At 32.8% G+C, this 21,228-nt stretch overlaps 1 protein-coding gene across 8 annotated transcripts in view; it reads left to right on the top strand.

Moving 5' to 3' along the window:
- Window positions 1-8,674: 8,674 nt before the first annotated feature.
- golga4 (golgin A4) overlaps window positions 8,675-21,228 on the top strand; it is a 98,916-nt gene continuing 86,362 nt past the window's right edge. For 5 of the 8 annotated variants that reach the window (XR_015506400.1, XR_015506402.1, XR_015506401.1 and 2 more), the window contains exons 1-2: window positions 8,675-8,916; window positions 12,309-12,383. Coding sequence is in view for 4 of the 8 variants with exons in the window: in XM_087279781.1 (XP_087135907.1) it covers window positions 8,848-8,916; window positions 12,309-12,383 (144 nt within the window). In the remaining 4 variants the exon portion in view is untranslated. Of the gene's footprint in view, window positions 8,917-12,308; window positions 12,384-18,664; window positions 18,767-21,228 lie in introns of all 8 variants that reach the window. The other 3 variants (XR_015506399.1, XM_087279780.1, XM_087279782.1) reach the window with 1 other exon arrangement.

Genomic DNA, 21,228 nt, shown 5'->3' with positions numbered 1-21,228 from the left:
AGCAACCAGAAAATATATATCTTTTATGTTTAAAAGCACATGAGCGAGAGTTAATGATGATGCAATTTAGATTTTCGGCTGAACTATCCCTTTAATAATATGCTATAATTCTCTTATGACATTTTACAAGGATAACCGTAAAACTGTAATATGATTATCTGTTGTCATGACATGACTGTAAGCATGTTACGGCGCACGATATTAAATCTTGAGTTTGTATTGGTCCTCGTGCTCCTGATGCGGTGCACTGAACACTGCATTCAGACGATGATGGATGGTTTCTCCTGTGCAGCCGGTGGTGATGTTAGCAGGATGAGAGATGAAACAGGCCTGAAACCTGGCAGAACCTGCAGCTGATCACTGATACGGTACACAGATGTCCACACTGTAAAAACAATATCTGTAAATTAGCAGTTTTACTTGTTTTGTGATTTATGCTTTAATTTTTTTCGCCCATTTATTTCTGCTTTTGAGCTGCATTATGGGATCTTGATCTTTCTTCCAACAAGTGGTGTAAAGTAACTAATAACAAATACTCAAGTTACTGTAATTGAGTCGTTTTTCTCAGGAATTGTAATTTAGTAAGTATTTTTAAAAATATGTACTTTTACTTTCCTTTGAGTACATTTTTAGTGCAGTATCAGTACTTTTACACCACTACTTTTCTTTAACCTGCAGTCACTACTTGTCTATGAGGATTAGAAAAATTAGCCCTGTGATTCCTGTCCAATTAAACCTTACATAGAAGGTATATCACCTCATAATGAACTACCTCAAAATAGGGTTGATCAAAAAAAAATAAATTAATGCAATTCAAATATATGAAACATGAATTGATGTTCACTTTAAACTTATTATAAATATAAATATATTGTTCAATTATAATGATTAAAATATTAATTCATTCATTTTCTTGTCGGCTTAGTCCCTTTATTAATCCGGGGTCGCCACAGCGGGATGAACCACCAACTTATCCAGCAAGTTTTTACGCAGCGGATGCCCTTCCAGCCGCTACTCATCTCTGGGAAACATCCACACACACATTCACACACACACTCATACACTACGGACAATTTATCCTACCCAATTCACCTGTACCGCATGTCTTTGGACTGTGGGGGAAACCGGAGCACCCAGAGGAAACCCATGCGAAGGCAGGGAGAACATGCAAACTCCACACAGAAACGCCAACTGAGCCGAGGCTCGAACCAGCGACCCAGCGACGTTCTTGCTGTGAGGTGACGGCACTTCCTACTGCGCCACCTGATGAAAATATATATATATATATATATATATATATATATATATATATATATATATATATATATATATATATATATATATATATATATATATATATATATATATATATATATATATATTTTTTTTTTTTTTTTTTTTTTGTCAAATAATTTTGTGGCTAAAAAGTATCGGTTCAGGCAGCGGTACCGTTTTAAAAATATTGATTTAGCACCGGTATTGAAATACCCCAAACAGTACCCAACCCTACCTCAAAACATGTGTGCTTTATAATTGCAGAAAACTGTTTGGAAGCATTAAAAGTGTACAGGATGTCCAAAATCTTTACATGCATTGACCCAGAGACTGTTAAGATGCATGTCACGGATGAGAATATGATAAATGTTTACTGTATGATGATCGAAATGGCGTTAAACATCCAGCAGGCACAAGACGTCAACATGATGTCAGAATGAAGTTGTACCCCAGTATCACGCCGATGTCGCATTTTGTTTTTCCATGAAAATCATGGAAGTGTCAGCATGTGATGCCAAAATGACGTTGGATGTTTGCTCGACGTTGGATTTTGGTCACTTTCCAACACAACCTAAAGTCAACCAAATTTCAACGTCATTTGATGTTGTTATTGAACAAATAACGTTGTCCTTAGACACTGGCCAGACAATCTAACCTAATGATAATGTCTAGTGATGTTGTGTGCCTGCAGGGCGATAACTCGATGCACTACAGAATGTTACGTTTACACACACATGCACAAATTACATATAAACACATCAGCTTTTAAAAGTGTAATACTCACTGCTCTTGAGTACTTTTGAAATGGCTACTTTTTGCTCATACCTTGAGTAATATTTGCAAAAGATACTTTAACTCTACTTACACACTACATTGTATAGGCAAGTAATGGTACTTTTACTTGAGTATGATTTTTCAGTACTCTTTCCACCACTGCTTCCAACAACTTTTAACCTTGAAAAGTTCAAAAATATTACAAAGATAATTGTACCCTTGAATATTCCACTAGATGCAAAAATTATTTTGCTACATTTATACCCAAAGAACTGTAAACTAAATCGTCAGTAGCGCAAATTAAAAGATTATGCTATACACACACACACACACACACACACACACACACACACACACACACACATATATATATATATATATATATATATATATATATATATATATATATATATATATATATATATATATATACATGTATATATTCTTTTTTTGTATATATAAAATTTGTATACATTTTTAAAGTTTTACGTATTTCTTAAAGCGATAGATTACAAAAAAATATTACAAGCTAAAAGAATAATAGCTCTTAGCTGGAAAAGACCTGATCCACCATCTATTGGAACTTGGATTAATGCCATGGCACAGTGTATGGCCATGGAAAAAGTGACTTATTTTATTAAAAACCAAATGGATGAATATGAAGAAATATGGAAGCAGTTTAATTACTACATTAACAACAATAACATTGGTCATTTATTACAAGAAGTGTAACAAAGTATAGTGTATTTAATTATTATTATTATTATTATTTATTTTGTGTGTATTTCATTTTGTTTTGTTGGATAATGTAACTTTTATGTGTAAAGTACAGTAATGTATACTTGGTTTTTGGGTACCTAACAATATTTATTTTGCATTTAAATTGTCTCTTGTAAGATAATTCTGTGTATTTGTATAGGGGAGAAGAGAGTGATGTTCTTTTGTTGGGGTGGGAAATAATTGCGACGAAATGGAATTGTGTTTTTCTGTTACCTGTCTTGTATAATCAAAAACAATAAACACATTGTTCAGAAAAGAAAAGACTTTTTAGCAACATTTGAAGGAAGAATAGATTCAATGATGTATGAGTATGTATATGTACAGGATGTTTCAATGTGAAAAAAGTGTAAATGTGTAATTAATTTGCACATGCAGTTAGAAACATTCCTTTTTTTGTGTCAGAATCTTAAAAGTGACACTGGTACCTTTTATGAAATGTAAATTACTGTTTTGCCATAAACTTTATGAGCATACGGTTATAGAGACATTGCCTGCAATATTTTAAATAGTAGTAGATGAATAGGTTTTAGGTCATATAACAGAGTCTTAAATGTAAAGTGACACCGTTTACGAAATGTTTCCCCATATAGGCTTTGTAAGCATTGCAGTTGTAGTGAGAGCGCCCTCTAGAGCTGCTCAAGAGTATCTGCAACATTGATTTGTCAGCCAAAAAGAAAAGTCACCGTTGAGATCTCTTTCATATCACTAGTGTGTCTTCGAGGCGGTAATTAGATTAAATGGAGAGCAAAACTAATGGTTTAAAGCATAAGAAAGAGCGACCCACTGAGCAGATCATGTGTAAATAAGCCTATGCATTACCTAGAGTCCTCATCCGTATATAATGTGTTGTTTTTAATCGCTCAACCCACAGTAATCAAATATTTATGGCTCATTAGGTGCATACTTGTTATCTGAAGTGAATTACGATGCAGTTTCTACAGTGACAGAACTGCTGGAGGAACGCAGAGCTTCACTAAAGACTGCAGTGGGTAAAACTTCAAGTAAATTTACCTGTATATGGTTTATCATAGTTAACCATTATGATGGTCTCTTTAATTGACCTTTAACCTCTGAGATAAAATAACACAACATAATGAGAGGAATTAAGCCTACATTTATACAGAAGGAATTATTTATAATCACTTAAAGTGTGTAAATCTGGTGAAAGGGCCTATACAAAAATTAGTATAGTAGGCTAGGCCAGTGGCGTTGCGAGGGGGGGGGGGGGGGGGGGGGGGGGGGGGGGGGGGGGGGTGGGCTTTGGGGGCTTAAGCCCCTGATGTATTGTCAAAAGCCCCTGATCTTTTGCAATATGTTGCACTTAAATAAAAATATAAGTATATATAATAAATAATATATAAGTATATATAATGGTGTATAACATTTAATTTGTTATCAAAGTACTGAAAATTACGGCGTACATCACGCACATTCCACCTCACGCACTGTTTCTGTCGGGTCAGCTGTTCAGCAGTACCTGTATCTACCGGCAGGTGGGAGTGGCACTGTTGTCACATGATGTTTAAAAAATTCCGCCACTGCACTTCATTTATTCATTATTTTGAAGAGCTGAAGTTGATGAGGTAATAATACAACTCTTTTGCGAAACTGAATAGTTCTAACTACTAGTGAAGTGAATCTTAACATTTGTTTTCACAGTATAAAATGTGTGTAGTTTTGGTGAAATAAAATAACTGTAATCGATAAAATGTGCATCATATAAATGCATACATGCAAATTAGACAGAAAAACGTAAATTGTTCTAGCTTTCTAGATATGATATAGATATCTAGGCATATTTATCTAGATATGATTAAAGTTAAATCACAGTGAGTTCATGCATCTAGCATATTGTATAGCTACATTCTACTTTAACATGCTATGTCAATTAGCAGGGGATTATAAATCGACTTTCTTATGAAAATACCTGAGATGGCTGGAAGAAGACATACAATTGAAGTCTGATTAGCCCCAGTTGAATTATTAGCCCCCTGTTCATTTTTTCCCCTAATTTCTGTTTAACAGAGAGAAGATTTTTTCAACACTTTTCAGTTTTAACAGCTCATCTCTAAAAACTGATTTATTTTATCTTTGCCATGATGACAGTAAATAGTATATGCCTAGACATTTTTCAAGACACTTCTATACAGCTTAAAGTGACATTTAAAGGCTTTAAAGGCAGGTTAGGGTAATTAGGCAAGTTATTGTATTATGATGGTTTGTTCTGTAGATTATCAGAAAAAAAATTTGCTTAAAGGGGCTAATAATTTTGACCCTAAAAGGGTGAAATAAAACGAATAAGAATTTCTTCAAAAGAAAAAATATTATCAGACATACTGTGGAAATTCCCTTGCTCTGTTAAACATAATTTGGGAAATATTTAAAAAAGAAAATAAAATTCAAAGGGGAATAATAATTCTGACTTCAACTGTATAAACATTTATTATCGCAGTCATGTAAATGATTAGTTAAAGCCTTTTTATGTTTATTCAGATCTTATGTTCATTCAACTACAGCAATAGCTGGATGCCTTCATCCATATTAAGGATTTCCTGGACTGTTCTACTACTTTTGTGAGGCATATCTGGAAATTCTGCTCAATGAATGAATAAAACAGGCATTACTTGCATTTAAAGTGCTACAATGCCCACATTACCTTATTTTGAGGAAAACTGAAAAAAATCTACCTCAAAAGAAATTTGAAGTAAACACATTTCTAGCATATAAATCTTTATTTTTATTTTTTTACTATTTTTGATAAAAAAATTTTACTATGTCAAAAATAGTAGCCTATTGAATATCAATATTTTGCAAGGTATTGAATTTAGAAATTCCAGTATCTTGACAAAACTACACCTTAGTTAATTTGTTTGTAGCTTTGTATCACATTGGATAACAACTCACAATATAAAATTAATCATATTTTTTAGATTTGAAGACATGCAGACAATTACATTTTCAAAAAACAAACAGAAACTGCAAATCAGGAGAGGAGATAGGAGGCTCAAGAGGTATGATATGGCTCACAACAGACTAGTAAATGAGAAGTGGGATAATTAATTAATGTTTTTATTTTTCCTTTTTGGTGTTACAAGTCACAAAGCTTCAAAATTTATTGCTAAAAGTCAACTCAAAAGCCCTATTTATTATTAAACCATTTATAAATCTATTATAAAAGTAGATTACCTTTTGAAAGTAGTGGTATTTTAGCGGGGTGAATTAGAACATTATAATTTTTTTATTGGGGGGGGGGGGGGGGGGTCTTTGGGGCTAAGCCCCTTATCCCTTTTGACCCTAGCAACGCCCCTGGGCTAGGCTACTAGAGTTTTTAAACAATACAGGCAGGGGTGCCGCAAGGGGTGAGAGGAGGATGGGGGAGTTAGAACGATTGTAAGGGACCACTTCGTTTTGGGGCCCCCATAGATACTATTATAGGGGCCAACCAGAACCACAACCGATAACAGCCCCCACCACCCCGCTAGCCACCCTCCTCCTCCTCACTCGACACCCACGAAATGTTTTCACAGGGCAGCGGGACTCCTTCATACACTAGTAAAGTGTATTATATTGTAAATGTTATAGCAGTGGTTCTCAAACTGTGGTACGTGTACCACAAGTGGCACGCAGGCTTCCTTCTAGTGGTATGCGGATGAATCACTGAATAATTTATGTAAATTAACACACTTTTAACCCTTGACGCATAGGATAACAACAATGTGATCAGGAAATTGATTCTAATAGGCTAAACCTTTTATTTTATTAGTTTATTATGTAATCTATCATTTGAAGCTAATCCTCTCCCCATATTTGTACTGGTTGTTGAGGGCGTATCCCGTATTTTTATATCCAAAAATTGACAGGTATGGTTTGATGACTTGCTTTTGTGACACACAAAGCCTATAACACGCAGTAAGCAGATCTAATTTCTAAATTAAATATGTAAATCCAAATCATACATTTAAGGTTAATGTTTAGATTTCAAAGACATACAAGTAAATCACATGCAATATCTATTTAAATAAAAAAAAAAAACATTTTATATATGAATATGATCACAAATAGCCTATATTTATGAGGTCCAAGGAACATTTCCAAGTTTTTTTTTATGACTAGGCCACTATATGTTAATTCTTTCCATTTAAATACAGCAGTTTTATTTTCATATTGAAGAACAGTGCCATTTTAATTAACTTTTAGAAGCATATTTTAATTTAAACATTTTTTTTTACCACCTGTAAGCATAGGGCAGTGTTAACGTTCAAGTTATTATGTTTAAAATGGCTGACAATAATAAATATTTATAATAATAGAAATTAATCTGCCTCATTTTTTAACTGTTTAGCTTTGGCTGCTTAATTAGGCATACTACGCTACGGGATTTCAATATATTATGGTAGTACTTGGAGAGACATTTTTTTCTGAGGTGGTACTTAGTGGAAAAAAGTTTGAGAACCACTGTGTTATAGTATTTACATCACTTTGTTAATAAATGCTAGTGAATGCAAATTTACAAATTGACAAGTGTATGTACAGGTATATACAACGTCATATGTGCAGCTGTAATGTGCAAATTTGCATGCAAAGTGTGCTGTTAAATAAGTGTATACGTGTATAACAAGTATGCAAGTAGTGATGTTTGTTCCACAATTATTATCATCAAGTGTTCATGAGATGGATTGCCTGAGGGAAGAAACTGTTTCTGTGTCGGGCTGTTCTGGTGCGCAGTGCTCTGTAGTGTCGACCAGAAGGTAAAAGCTCAAAGAGGCAGTGTGCTGGGTGTGAGGAGTCCAGAGTGATTTTGGCAGCCCTTCTACTCGCTCTGGATAAATTACAGTTCTTGGATAGTAGGGAGGGTTGTAGCAATGATTTGCTCAGCAGTCCGAACTATTCGACATAGCCTTCGAAGGCCAGATGTAGTGCAGATGACTGATTCAATGATGGAGGTGTAGAACTGTTTCAGCAGCTCCTTTGGGAGATTGAACTTCCTCAGCTGACGAAGAAAGTACAGCCTTTTATTACTAGTTCTTCCATGTTTGAATTACTACAAGAGATTATTTCAAGCTCTAAATCACTATATTAGCTCAAATAAAGGACTTATTAGTATATTTCATGTGTGTTTAGATTGCAGAAACACTAATAATCTGTCATTACAGGATTTTGTGCTCATAATAAATTGTGTTTATTTGAAATATACACAGGATGATTTTAGAGATAAATATGTGATTGAACATATGTTTGCAAAAAAATGACATGTTGGTTAATGGTAAATAAAAAAAACACATTATAATATATTTATTTACAATCAAATACATTTAAATTGAATCATTGTAATGTTTTCAATAAAAAACAAATAATCTGAATGTTTAGTTATGTTGTTGTTATGATGATAGTTTTATTAATCAAGTGTTTAACACAAGTCTAGTTTAGAAATGTAAATGTGCATGTTATAAATACGAAAGTACATTTAAAATATTAAAATAACATTAATATATATTAATTAAAACGATGCATTTTAATTGTATTTTTAGAATATAAGAATGCATGATACCATGATATAATATCTATATTGCATAATCGTTTAGCTAAAATTAAAAATAATATAATATCTTAAATAACTTACCAACCAACCAACCAAGCAAGTAAATAAATAAATAAATAAATAAATAAATAAATAAATAAATAAATAAATAAATAAATAAATAAATAAATAAATAAATAAATAAATAGAGTGTTGAAAAAGAAAGAAAGAAAGTACTATGCTACTATTATATTTTGGAGAATACCACGTTACTCTTGGATATACGTAGTTCGTGTTATTATAATGTCACTGTTCATGTTGTACAGTAACGTTAACTGTTCCTCGTCCTTTCTGATCCTCTCGAGGACCCGTAGCTGCTCACTTTTTCCTCCACGTCAGCTGCTTCTGCGCACTGCTTTCATCCACAGATACATCAAGTTTCATCCCCTGCTGAACGGACAGTCAAATCTTTCCTAAAGTGACAATTATCGCATGGAGTGATGTTTAAAAAGCTGAAGCAGAAGGTTATAGACGAGCAGTCGCCTCAGCGGAGCAGCGCGCAGCCGCAGGTCAGTGCACTTTACCCATGTAGCATGTATGCTAACAAAACAAAACAAACAACATCAAGTATATTGTTCACTGACAGTTTAACACTCGTATTAGTATAATATAGATATAAAGTATAGTGTTAGCTTTTAGGATCAATGTTAAACTAGATGTTTGTGTATACGCTTACAAAGTAGCACCAAAATATGGTGGTGTCAGATGATTATTATGTGGTACTTTGATTTATTTATTTATACTGTGGTAATGAATGATTGCCACATGATTGCATTCTGATATTTACATGTTACTCCAGGATATTTCCAATAAATCTGATATTTCGTGACATTTGTCATGTATTATAGTGTTGCTGTTAGTCATCTTATTAATATTTGACTTACTGTAACGTTACTAGTGCTATGGTACAGTAATGATTCTCATATCATACAATGGTACTTTTAAATATACGGTAACACGCTATATCTATATATCTATATATATGGGGCATTTAAGTAACTCCCAAAAGTTACCATGATACTGCCATGGTATATGTCCATAAACATGTAATTGTAGCATTTTAGCATTACTTTCTTGTAAATTGATTTATACCACAGTGTTGAAGTTTTTTTGTGTCTGTACCGTTGTACAAATAAAGGCACTGTTCTGAAATTTAAAGGCTTTTTGATCAGATCAGTCATTTTTAATCTGCTGCCTGCCATTGTCACCACTTAATGACCTACAAACCAGCCTGACCTGTTAACCAGACCCAAGAGCTCATTAACATGCTTCCCTAAACAGGTTGAACTTTAACAGATTCTGCTCTAATTAATCAAAATGCAGTAAAACTTCAAAATATATATCCTGCAAAATCTAATACTTATTTTTTTGGATGAAAATAAATAAAAAGCAGCTCCTCAGCATAGTGTAAAATGGATAAATGAACAAATAAATAAATAAATGTTGTCAAAGTAAAATCAGTTTTTTAAAAAAACTTTTTTATTTAAACCACAACAGTTTAAATGTACAAAAATGATTTGATTTAATTATTATTAAACATCATTAAATGCAATTAAAGTGCCTGCTTTATTATTTCTAACAACTTTTGTTGAAAATTATCTGAAACTGTCATTCGATGCAATGGTCTGGACTCTGGAGTTTGATTATGTTATACCTTTAATTTAAGCATATACAATAAGAAGAAGAAGAAAAAAAAACATCAGATTAGATAGTTCAGTAACAGAATTTGAAATAATTTCATGTACAGGTCTGAAGTTTATTAATTTCATTGAATTTCGTTAATTCAGCATGTGGAAACCGATGGTCACAGTTCAAATGTTGAAGTACTGTATCAATAGTAATTTTGCTAATTAAAGAATTAAATAAATAAATAAATCGCTGTCGCTGGGTCACTGGGTCACTGGTTCGAACCTCGGCTCAGTTGGCGTTTCTGAGGGAAGTTTGCATGTTCTCCCTGCGTCCACGTGGGTTTCCTCCGGGTGCTCTGGTTTCCCCCACAGTCCCAAGACATGCGGTACAGGTGAATTGGGTAGGCTAAATTGGCCGTAGTGTATGAGTGTGTGTGGATGTTTCCCAGAGATGAGTTGCGGCTGGAAGGGCATCCGCTGCATAAAAACGTGAGTTGGTGGTTCATTCCACTGTGGCGAGCCCAGATTAATAAAGGGACCAAGCTGACAAGAATGTGAATAAATGAATAAATAAATCTAGAATTAAAATTAAACAAGCTAGCACAATCATATCAATTCAAGTCGATAACCAGCTCTTTGAAATAACAAGCAATGATGCAAGTATTTAGTGTTAAAAGGGATTATATTTGGCAAGATTTAAGACTCGCTCTGTTGCTTGGAATGTATTGCCTAGTTTTAAAGGGATTCAATTTGAGAGTGTTTTTAGAAGGTTAATTAAAAAATGGTTGTTTTACGGTTGGAGCTGAGGGTTTTGTTGTGGTGTGTTGCTGATGATGTGTGCACACCATTTATGATTTGCTTGTTCATTTTTTAAGAATATCAAGGGCCACAATGGTAATAAGCCTGTGGCTTTTTGTGCATTTCATCCTCGACTGTTTTTAAAATTAGTTTGAATTAGTCTAATTGGACTTGCTTGTGTATTTCTGTTAAAATTGTCAAAGGCGACAAAGTCTCTCAGTGGTTAGCACTGTTGCATCACAGCATGAAGGTCAATGGTTTGAGCCTCGACTGGATCAGTTGACATTTCTGTGTGGAGTTTGCATGTTCTCCCCGTGTTGGTGTGGGTTTCCTCCGGGTGCTCTGGTTTCCCCCACAAGTCCAAAGACATGAGCTATAGGGGAATTGAATTAACTAAATTTGCCATAGTGTATGTGTGTGAGTGCAGGAGTGTGTGGGGTGTTTCCCAGTGCTGGAGTGTGGCTGGAGGGGCATCCGCTGTGTAAAACATATGCTGGATAAGATGGTGGTTCATTCTACTGTGGTGACCCCAGATTAATAAAGGACTAAGCAGAAGGAGAATGAATGAATAAATGAATGAAATAAAATCAATCGATTTATCAATCAAGATATAAATGTCCCCTAAATGTTTGTACATGGTGTTCAATTTCTTGTTTTTTTTTTATTGAGGACAAAATTATCAGACTTTTAGAATATTTACCAAGTAATGTTTAACAGCGTAATGGCATTTTTCAAAGTATTTCTACTCAGTTGTGTTCTTCAAGAGAAAAAGTCTTATTTCTTTTAGTTTGGCTAAAAATTAAACAATAATAATAATTAAGTAAAAACTGCTAATTAGGCAAGTTATGGTATCTAGGCAAGTCATTATATAACAATAGTTTAATCTGTAGACTATTAAAAAATATGTATTGCTTAAGGGGGCTAATAATATTGACTTAAATGGTTTAAAAAAAAAACTGCTTTTATTCCAGCCAAAATAAAACAAATAAAACTTTCTCCAGAAGAAACTTTTTTTTAGGAAATACTGTGAAAAATTTCTGTATCTGTTCAACATCATTTGGAAAATATTCATTCATTTTCTTGTCGGATTAGTCCCTTTATTAATCCGGGGTGGCCACAGCGGAATGAACCGCCAACTTATCTAGCACGTTCTTCCAGCCGCAACCCATCTCTGGGAAACATCCAGACACACTCATATACACACACACACACACACACACACACACACACACACACACACACACACACACACTACGGACTATTCAGCCTACCCAATTCACCTGTACCGCATGTCTTTGGACTGTGGGGGAAACCAGAGCACCCAGAGGAAACCCACGCGAACACAGGGAGAACATGCAAACTCCACACAGAAATGCCAACTGAGCCGAGGCTCGACCCAGCGACTTATGGAAAACATTTGACAAAGAAAAAAATTCACTGGAGGCCTAATCATTTTGACTTGTTGTGTCCCACAGGTGAGTTCAGGAGAGAGGCGTCCTCAGCCCCCTCTCCTTCACCAAGATGCTCCATCCTCCCCGAACGACAGAGAGGTAAGAAGCACTAAACAGCTTTTCTGCCTTTGCTCTTCCTGAATGCATGTTTATGAGCATCTGCTTCCATGTGCCAGAAACACCCTTTAACTCTGCTGCACACAATATCTCAACTGTTACGAGTAAGAATACACCCTACTGCCATAACACAGCACAAGATTGCAGAAGCATTCAATGGAGTGTTTATTTCACGTCTTGCTGTCTGTGGACTAATACAAATTTATTGTAGAGATAACTTGCTTCAGCTTTTCTTGATGGTATAGAGTAGATGTGGGACCGCTCACAAAATTGTTGAATTTTATTTGTATTTTTTTCAGTTTATGTTGTAAATATTGAAACACAGATTAAGTCATAATTATTAACACTCCTATTCCTATTTTTTTTTTCTTTTGCAAATATTTCCTAAATGATGTTTAACAGATTCAGAATTTTTTTACAGTTTGTCTGATAATATTTCTTCTTCTGGAGAAAGTCTTATTTGTTTTATTTCAACTAGAATAAAAGCAGTTTTAAATTTTTTAAACCCTTTTTAAGGTCAATATTATTAGCCCCCTTAAGCAATATTTTTTTGATTGCCTACAGAACAAACCATCGTTATACAATAACTTGCTAAACAACCTAGTTAAGCCTTTAAATGCACTTTAAGCTGAATACTAGTATCTTGAAAAATATTTAGTCAAGTATTATATGCTGTCATCATCTAATGTAATGTAATGTGTATTTATATAGCGCATTTATTGTGTATGGCCACACACCCAAAGCGCTTCACAATCATGAGGTGGGGGTCTCTCTACACCACCACCAGTGTGCAGCATCCATTTGGAAGATGCGACGGCTACCACAGGACAATGGCGCCAGTGTGCTCACTACACACCAGCTATAGGAGGAGTGAAGAGACAGTGATAGAGCCAATTTGGTGATTGGGGATGATTGAGCGGTCATGATCGAAAGGGCCGATAGAGGGACTTTGGCCAGGACACCGGGGTTACACCCCTGCTCTTTTACGAGAAGTGCAATGGGATTTTTAATGACCACAGAGAGTCAGGACCTTGGTTTAACGTCTCATCCGAAAGACGGCGCCCACTGACAGTATAGTGTCTCCTTCACTTTTACTGGGGCATTAGGACTCACACAGACCACAGGTTGAGCGCCCCCTGCTGGCCTCTCTAACACCACTTCCAACATCAACCTAGTTTTCCCATGTGGTCTCCCATCCAGGTACTGACCAGGCTCAGCCCTGCTTAGCTTCAGTGAGTAACCGGTCTTGGGCTGCAGGGTGATTTGACTGTGGTAATCATAACAAAGATAAAATAAATCAGTGATTAGAAATGAGTTATTAAAACTATTATGTTTAGAAATGTGTTGAAAAAAATTCTCTCCGTTAAACAGAAATTGGGGAAAAAAATAAACAGGGGCTAATAATTTACACTTCAACTCTAATATACGTCAATAGCCTTCAAGTTCAACGCCATGTATTTTAATGTCAGTTTTAAAGTTTTAATTTAGTCTTTTGCTGATTCACATTACATATAGTCAGATACAAAAAAAACCCTCCAAACACTCGCTTACCTGTCAAACTATTGGAGAAAACCTGTTTACTGAACCGTGAAAAAGAGAACCGAATAGTCTTTTTTTTTTCCGTGAACTCTTCCCATCCCTAGTATAGGGTATTATCATGGTATTGATGATATGAAGCTGCAAAAAAGGTTATTTAACAGGTATCATAACAAAAATATTTACAGTTAAAGTCAGAATAAATAGCCCTCCTGAATTATAAACCGAATTACAAAATAAAAATAAAAGACTGAATTATAAATGCATAAGTTTCCCCAATTTCTGTTTAACAGAGTGAAGATTTTTTCAACACATTTCTAAACATAATAGTTTTAATAACTCATCTCTAATAACTGATTTATTTTATCCTTGTCATGATGACAGTAAATAATATTTGACTAGATATTTTTTAAGACACTAGTATTCAGCTTAAATGGACGTTTAAAGGCTTAAGTAGGTTAATTAGGCAAGTTAGATTTAGGCAAGTCATTGTATTTTGATGCTTTGCTCTGTCTTTAATCTAGCTGAAATAAAACAAATAAGAGTTTCTTTAGAAGAAAAAATATTATAGAAAATACTGTGAAAAATTCCTTGATCTGTTAAACATCATTTGGGAAATTTATATATAAAAAAATCTTCAGGAGGGCGAATAATTTTGACTTCAACTGTATGACCACTATAAAACTACATAAACTATAATTGATGTATTTATCAATTTAAACCTAAGAAGCTTTTTTTTGCATTCACATTTATTTATTTGGCAGATGCATTTATACCCAGAAAATGTTATCTTTTTTCTTTCAAATAAATTGCATTGCAGTTTTAATATGAAGTGTCTGATAAAGTGTCTGTGTAAACATGCTGTTTTTTTTAAGTTAAGTGATCTGCCTCTTGTTTTACAGAGAGCATTGCACAGAGATATGAAATGCGTTCGATAATTTCCAGCTGGTTGGTTAACACATGATATGCTATTATTGTGCTAAATAGGCTAATAATAGACTGGGTGATGTAGTTTAGCCTATTATGGATTCTGGCATTGAACCCCCTTTGAAGCACAAACCTTTAAACATGCCAAATAACAACATATTAATACACATTTCAGACTCTCAAAATCTTTGTGTTTTTATTATGAATCAAGTTACTATCTTTTCTTTTGGTGATTTTTGTTGTCTTTTTATGAATCAAAGCTCATGAGTTTGTGACCTTTGTGGGTAATTCAAATTTACTGATCAGTGAGCCGAGGTTTTGGTGATGCTTTTGTCTTTCTACCATATTTTTCTGTTTGTATTTCTTTCTGAAATTTCCATCAGATCTCCGAGTGAGTGAATTCCACGTCATCTCAACATTTCCAGGGCTCAACAATAAGATTTTTTTTGTTAGTTTATTTACTTCTTTTAATAGGACTGCCAACATTATATTGTCAGTATTTTTGTTTTACATGTACACCTTTATTTATAAATGATAAAAATATGGTTTATGATAATATTATATTTTTATGATTAATATGATAATATTATATTGTTATGTTATTTTTAAAATATATTATTTTAATATAATATTATTATATAATATTTTTAATATTACAGTATTTTAGTTGATTTTTTTCTTGGAAGGATAAATAATGTAGATAAAAAAAATCAAAATGTATTTTTATTATTATAATTTTAACATTTATAAAATGCATTCTGAACTAAATTAAACTAAATTGTTGTATTTTCGTTGAAAATAAGTTTGGGAGGAAAAAATTGTGTATTGTTTTTGTAATTATATTTAAGAACTTATTTATAAAATATCAAAATATTGTTTCATATCATTTAGTATTGATAATTATTGATTTTTTTTTAACAATACATCTAGGTATATAAGGATTCTTTAAATCACTTTATTTTAATTTACCAACATTAAAGGCAAGCAGGCAAGCAGTTTTAATAGTCAAAAACTAAAATATTTAAACAAAATATCTGGGGCCTGTTTCAGTAAGGAGGTTCAACCAACTTGAGTTGATTTACAGAGAGATTAAAAACTCAGAGTTTTCGGTTTCAGAATAGCTGATCTGAGCTATAGGTCAATCAACTTTGAGTAGACCAACTCAGAGTTAAGCGCCCACACCGCGACTGTAAAAAGGCATTAATAATGGAGCGCAGATATTACTAGTGACTATGGCTACAGCTGAAAAAAAAGAGATCAGCATTTCTGTCTCCAGCTGAACTTGATGTGCTCATGCAAAGTTATAGCACATATGAGCTTATATTTTAAAAAGCAACACCACTGCATCAGTGAAACAGAGACAGTTAGCGTGGGAAAATGGGTAATTTTACATTTAAAGTATTTAAATATTTAAGTATAATAAAATAAGTAATGTTATGCGTGACGTTTATCGAATAAAATTTTGTCCAATTTAGTTATGGCATGTTTTTTATGCGTTTTTTTAAAAAGGTATGTGCATCATAACGTCTTCATCAATTGTTTTCTATATGCGCATCTCCAAAATGAGCATTAAAATAGGTGGGTGGAAATGTAAGGGGTAAATGTAATACCGCTTCGTCTTTAAAAAAGGGGAGGAGACTGACAGAAACTCAGAGTTTAGAGAAAAAAACCTGCTCCTGACCAGGTTAGGTTAACAGAGTAAGTTAAATACTTTAAATAAGAGTTTTTACTTGACCTCTTTTCTGAAACGGGCCCCTGATCTCTTTATCATAAAATAAACAAGTGTTAAACAGACTTTTAAAATTGATGAATAAAATGTTATAAAGTGTGTGCAATGGTAAAGTGTAAATGCTGAACAATCAAAGTAAACTTTAAGGTAGATCAACATCTGTAAAGTGTTAATAATAATGAGACAGTAAACCTCAAACTCTGTAAACAACACAAATTATGATAATCAAATCTGAGCTTTCAAGTAAAGGAACCATCATTATTCAAATACATATATCAACATTACAAGTTGTGAAGTTCAATGACTATATGCTAAATCCTCTTTCAGATGGGGAGCTAGCGGATGCGCAAGAAAAAAAACTAAAAAGCCACATCCTTACATCCTTTTTTTATTTGTAGTGTCTTCACTGCTGCTATACAAGTCTATGTGTGCGCCGCTTGCACAACATGCCCCTTGGAAGCAATGCCAATAAGTTTAGGCTGTAAGTTTGTCATTTCCAATAGCTTCCAAGGTATTTGAAGCTTTTGTGTCTTTACATATTGAAAATATGTTGAGTTTTAGTCCGAGATAAAGAAATTTTGTATTGTTTTTTATTATTATATTTCAGAATTATTTAAAAAATATTCTGTATGATATATAAGTAATTATTTCTATAATTTATTTATTAATTTTGAGATATTATAAGTTTAATATTCACATGTGTATTTACAAATTTTGTGCATTTTTGCTGAAAATAAGTTAAGTTCACAAAAATTGTGTATTTTTTGTACTTATTAATAAGAATTTATTTATAAAATATTATTTATGATGTGTGAATATTTGTTTATAAAATATATATTTCTATAATTTATTTATTGATTAAGAGATGTTATAATTTTAATATTTTTATATAATGTATTCTGTACCAATGTTTTTAATTTATTGAAAATAGGTTTCAGTCCGAGACGAATAAATTTTATATTGTTTTTTTATTATTATATTTAAGAATTATTTTTAAAAAAAATTATGCATGATGTATAAGTAATTGTTTATAAAATATATTTTTTATAATTTACAGTTTTAGGGATATTATTTTAATATTTATATTTTGCATATTGTACTAATTTTGGCCATTTTCTTGGAAAAAAGTTGAGTTTTCAGTCTGAGACAAAAATTTGTGTATTTTTTGTAATTATATTCAATAATTTATTTATAAAAAGTATGTATGATGTATAAATATTTATTTATAGCATACATTTTGCTAATTTATTTATTAATTTAGAAATATTATAATTTTATATATTTACATAAAGCATTCTGTATTATTTTTTTGAATTTTTATAGAAAATATGTTCAGTTTTCAGTCTGAGACAAAAAATAGTAGATTTATTTGTAATTATATTCAAGAATTTGTCTATAAAATATTATGTATGATGTATAATATATATATATTTGTTTTTTTTACTTTTTGATTTGGAGATATTCTAAATATAATATTTCTATAATGCATTCTGTATACATTTTTTTTTAATTTTTATTGGAAATAAATTTTAATATTTGTAATTATATTAAAGAATTTATTTATAACATTTTATTTGATGCATAGCTATTTTTTTATTAAATAAATTTATTATTATTATATTTTATAATGCATTTCATAGAAAATTTTAAATTTTCTTTGAATATAAGTTGAGTTTCAGTCCGAGACAGTCAAAAGATAATAGTCAGGACTTTATTTTTGTGATGTATTTACTTTAGCTATTTACTTCAAGTGACAACCGAGCTTTTCCAGCTCACCCATCCTTATTTTTGAGCCCTAATTGTTCTTCTGCGCCATGATGGCTAGAATTACATTTTTGATGTCTCCACTAACAGCACATGATGATTTGACACCAGTCCGGCTGTGTTAGTGACATCAAACAGTGTAAATCTGCCGTCCCTCGGTGTGGATCCGCTGTCTCAACTCTCTTTGTGTTTCCACAGATGTCATTCTTCTGTCATGCTCCGGCTCTTTCTCTGTCATCTCACTCATCGTGTTGTTTTTCTCATTGCTCTTCATTAATGCGTTGACGTGTGTGTGGGGTTCGCTCAGCTGCTGGCTGGGATGATAGCAGAGCCTGCTTTTCTCTCTGAGTATACTATCTTTGCTCTGGACCACTCAAAACGACCCAAAGCGGCCCAGGTGCCCAGTGCGGTGAGTCTGTCCTCACATTAAACCAGCGCTTCTCAGCTCCAGTCCTCACGAGCCAACGCTCTGCACATTTTGCATGTCTCTCTTATGTAACACAGCGGATTCTGATTAGCGGCTCCGTGCTTGAATGGTGTTCTGCTTGATAGGGCCCCTAGATAGTGTGTGCATTGCTCCCTACAGCTCCTTAAGCAGGAAAAATCTTTACTTTATTCTGTAACTTTCATTGAATTTATTATTATTATTATTATTATTATTATTCATTCGTTTATTTTCCTTTGGCATAGTCTTTGATTTATCAGGGATCGCCACAGTGGAATGAATCGCCAACTATTCTGGCATATGATTCACACAGCGGATGCTCTTCCAGCCACTACCCAGTACTGGGAAACACCCATACACACTCATTCTCACACTCATTCACTACAGCCAATTTAGCTTATTCAATTCACCCAGGGGAAACCCAAGCCAACACGGGGAGAACATGCAAACTCCACATAGAAATGCCAACTCACACAGCCAGGACCAGTGACCTTCTTTCTATGAGGCGACAGCGCTTACCACTGAGCCACCGTGCCGCCATTATTATTATGAAAAAAACCAACTCCTAGTGTTGGATGTAATCAGTTAACAAGTTTCTGTAATTTAATCTATTTATCCACTTAAAAAGGAAAGTAAGGTATTAAGGTTTATTTTAAGGTCATTTTAAAGGGATGGTTCACCCAAAATTGCAAATTTACTCCCCGTTTACTCACCCTCGAATTATTTCAAACCTTTATGACTTTCTTGTATTGTTAAGCACAAATGAAGATGTTTTGAAGAAAGCTAAAAACCTGTAACCATTGATGTTCATTTTAGAAAAAGAAATTCTATGGAGGTCAATGGAGACCGGTTTCCAGCTTTAGCTCAGTGTTCAACAGAAAAACAAAGAGAAACTTATAAAGGTTAAGCACCTAAGAATGAGTAAATTTGGGTGAATTATTTTTTTTTAAAAGTAAAAAGAAACTCAAACAGCTTTGTGAGAAGTAAAGGGTGAACTATCCATTTATTTAGGTTATTTATAATGAATTTGCCTTAAATGCTTTAAATAAATCAAATATTTCTGTACAAATCCTATACAAGTCATTATTTGGTTATATAACCAGATGAAAAATAAAATTCAAGACGATATTGGGAAAAGCTGATATTGTGATGTTTTATCTTCCTGCGATGAATATTATGATGTAAATACAGTTTTACAGGATAGTTGAATAGCAGTATTTGATGGTTTTCTGGGGAATCTAACAGTATCCAGGTACAGAACTTGAGTAATGGCAATACAAAAACTGCTTTTCCTACTTTGCTTTCTCATTTCTAGTCCAAATATAAAAAAAATAAAATAAATTTTCGATCAAGTAAAATATTGTTTTTTATTTTTTAAATTCAGATGAAATAAGGCAAAATTAAGAGTTTTCCCTTAAAACAAGCAAAATTATCTGGCAGTGGGGTAAGTTAAATCATTTTATTTTTGCTTTGAAATGTAGATGTTTAGACTAGAAACAAGACAAAAATTAAGTACGTTTTTTTTGCGCATAATTTGTATAAATTCTGTGTAAATACAGTGATTAAATACAATTCTGTAGCTCCTGGTCAACTATAATCCACACTCAACATTGCCTTTGTTTGTTGCGGATGCGCACATTGTGGTTTTAATGCTGAAACAATATATTGCGCAGCCATACAAGACGATTACACAAGCTTACACAATGAATTGAGTCTAAAAAAATATTACAACCCACTGCTAAAAAACACTACTGTAATTTGCAGTAAATACTAGAGTGTTTTTGTAACCATACTAAAGTAAAGCTCATTTAAATGTATGTTCTATAGTATCAACTATAAAAATTTATTGTAGAAAAATAGTATATATAAACTAAACTATACTGATAAACCAAGAAATACCATATTATATTACAGTTTTACTGTATATTACTGTTTTTATTACTGTAAACTGTGGTGTATTGACGTATATAGTTTTAGATAATCTAGAACATTTTTTAATAATGTTATTGTGTTCTTTTTAAACTACTATAGTATGGTTCAAAAACACTATAGTATTTACTATAAATTACTATAGTATTTTTTCATGTGGGAATATGTATGAAATGTGTCATGTTTTAAAGCTTATTATATTCAAATGTTTGAATATTCAATAATTGAATGTTTGTTAATGCTTAAGGAATGTTTTTTTAAATAAGCCAAAATGCTGTTTTTGACTCAATTATGTGTTTAATTTCTATTGGCTCCTTGCTGTAATTTTTATTTTTTTATTTTAATTTTTTAGGTAATTTAATTGAATGAAGCAATTGCGTTTTGAGTTATTACATTTGAGACACCATAAATAGAAAATAAATGTAAATTTAGCTTTAATTATATAATTAGTAATTACTGATTATTAAATTTTTAAATGCAACATACCCTAAATTACT

The sequence above is a fragment of the Danio rerio genome, chromosome 13 (genome assembly GCF_052040795.2).
Source record: "Danio rerio strain M-AB ecotype USA chromosome 13, GRCz13ab, whole genome shotgun sequence".
NCBI classification, from domain to species: domain Eukaryota; kingdom Metazoa; phylum Chordata; class Actinopteri; order Cypriniformes; family Danionidae; genus Danio; species Danio rerio.
This window is presented reverse-complemented; position numbering and strand designations above follow the sequence as displayed.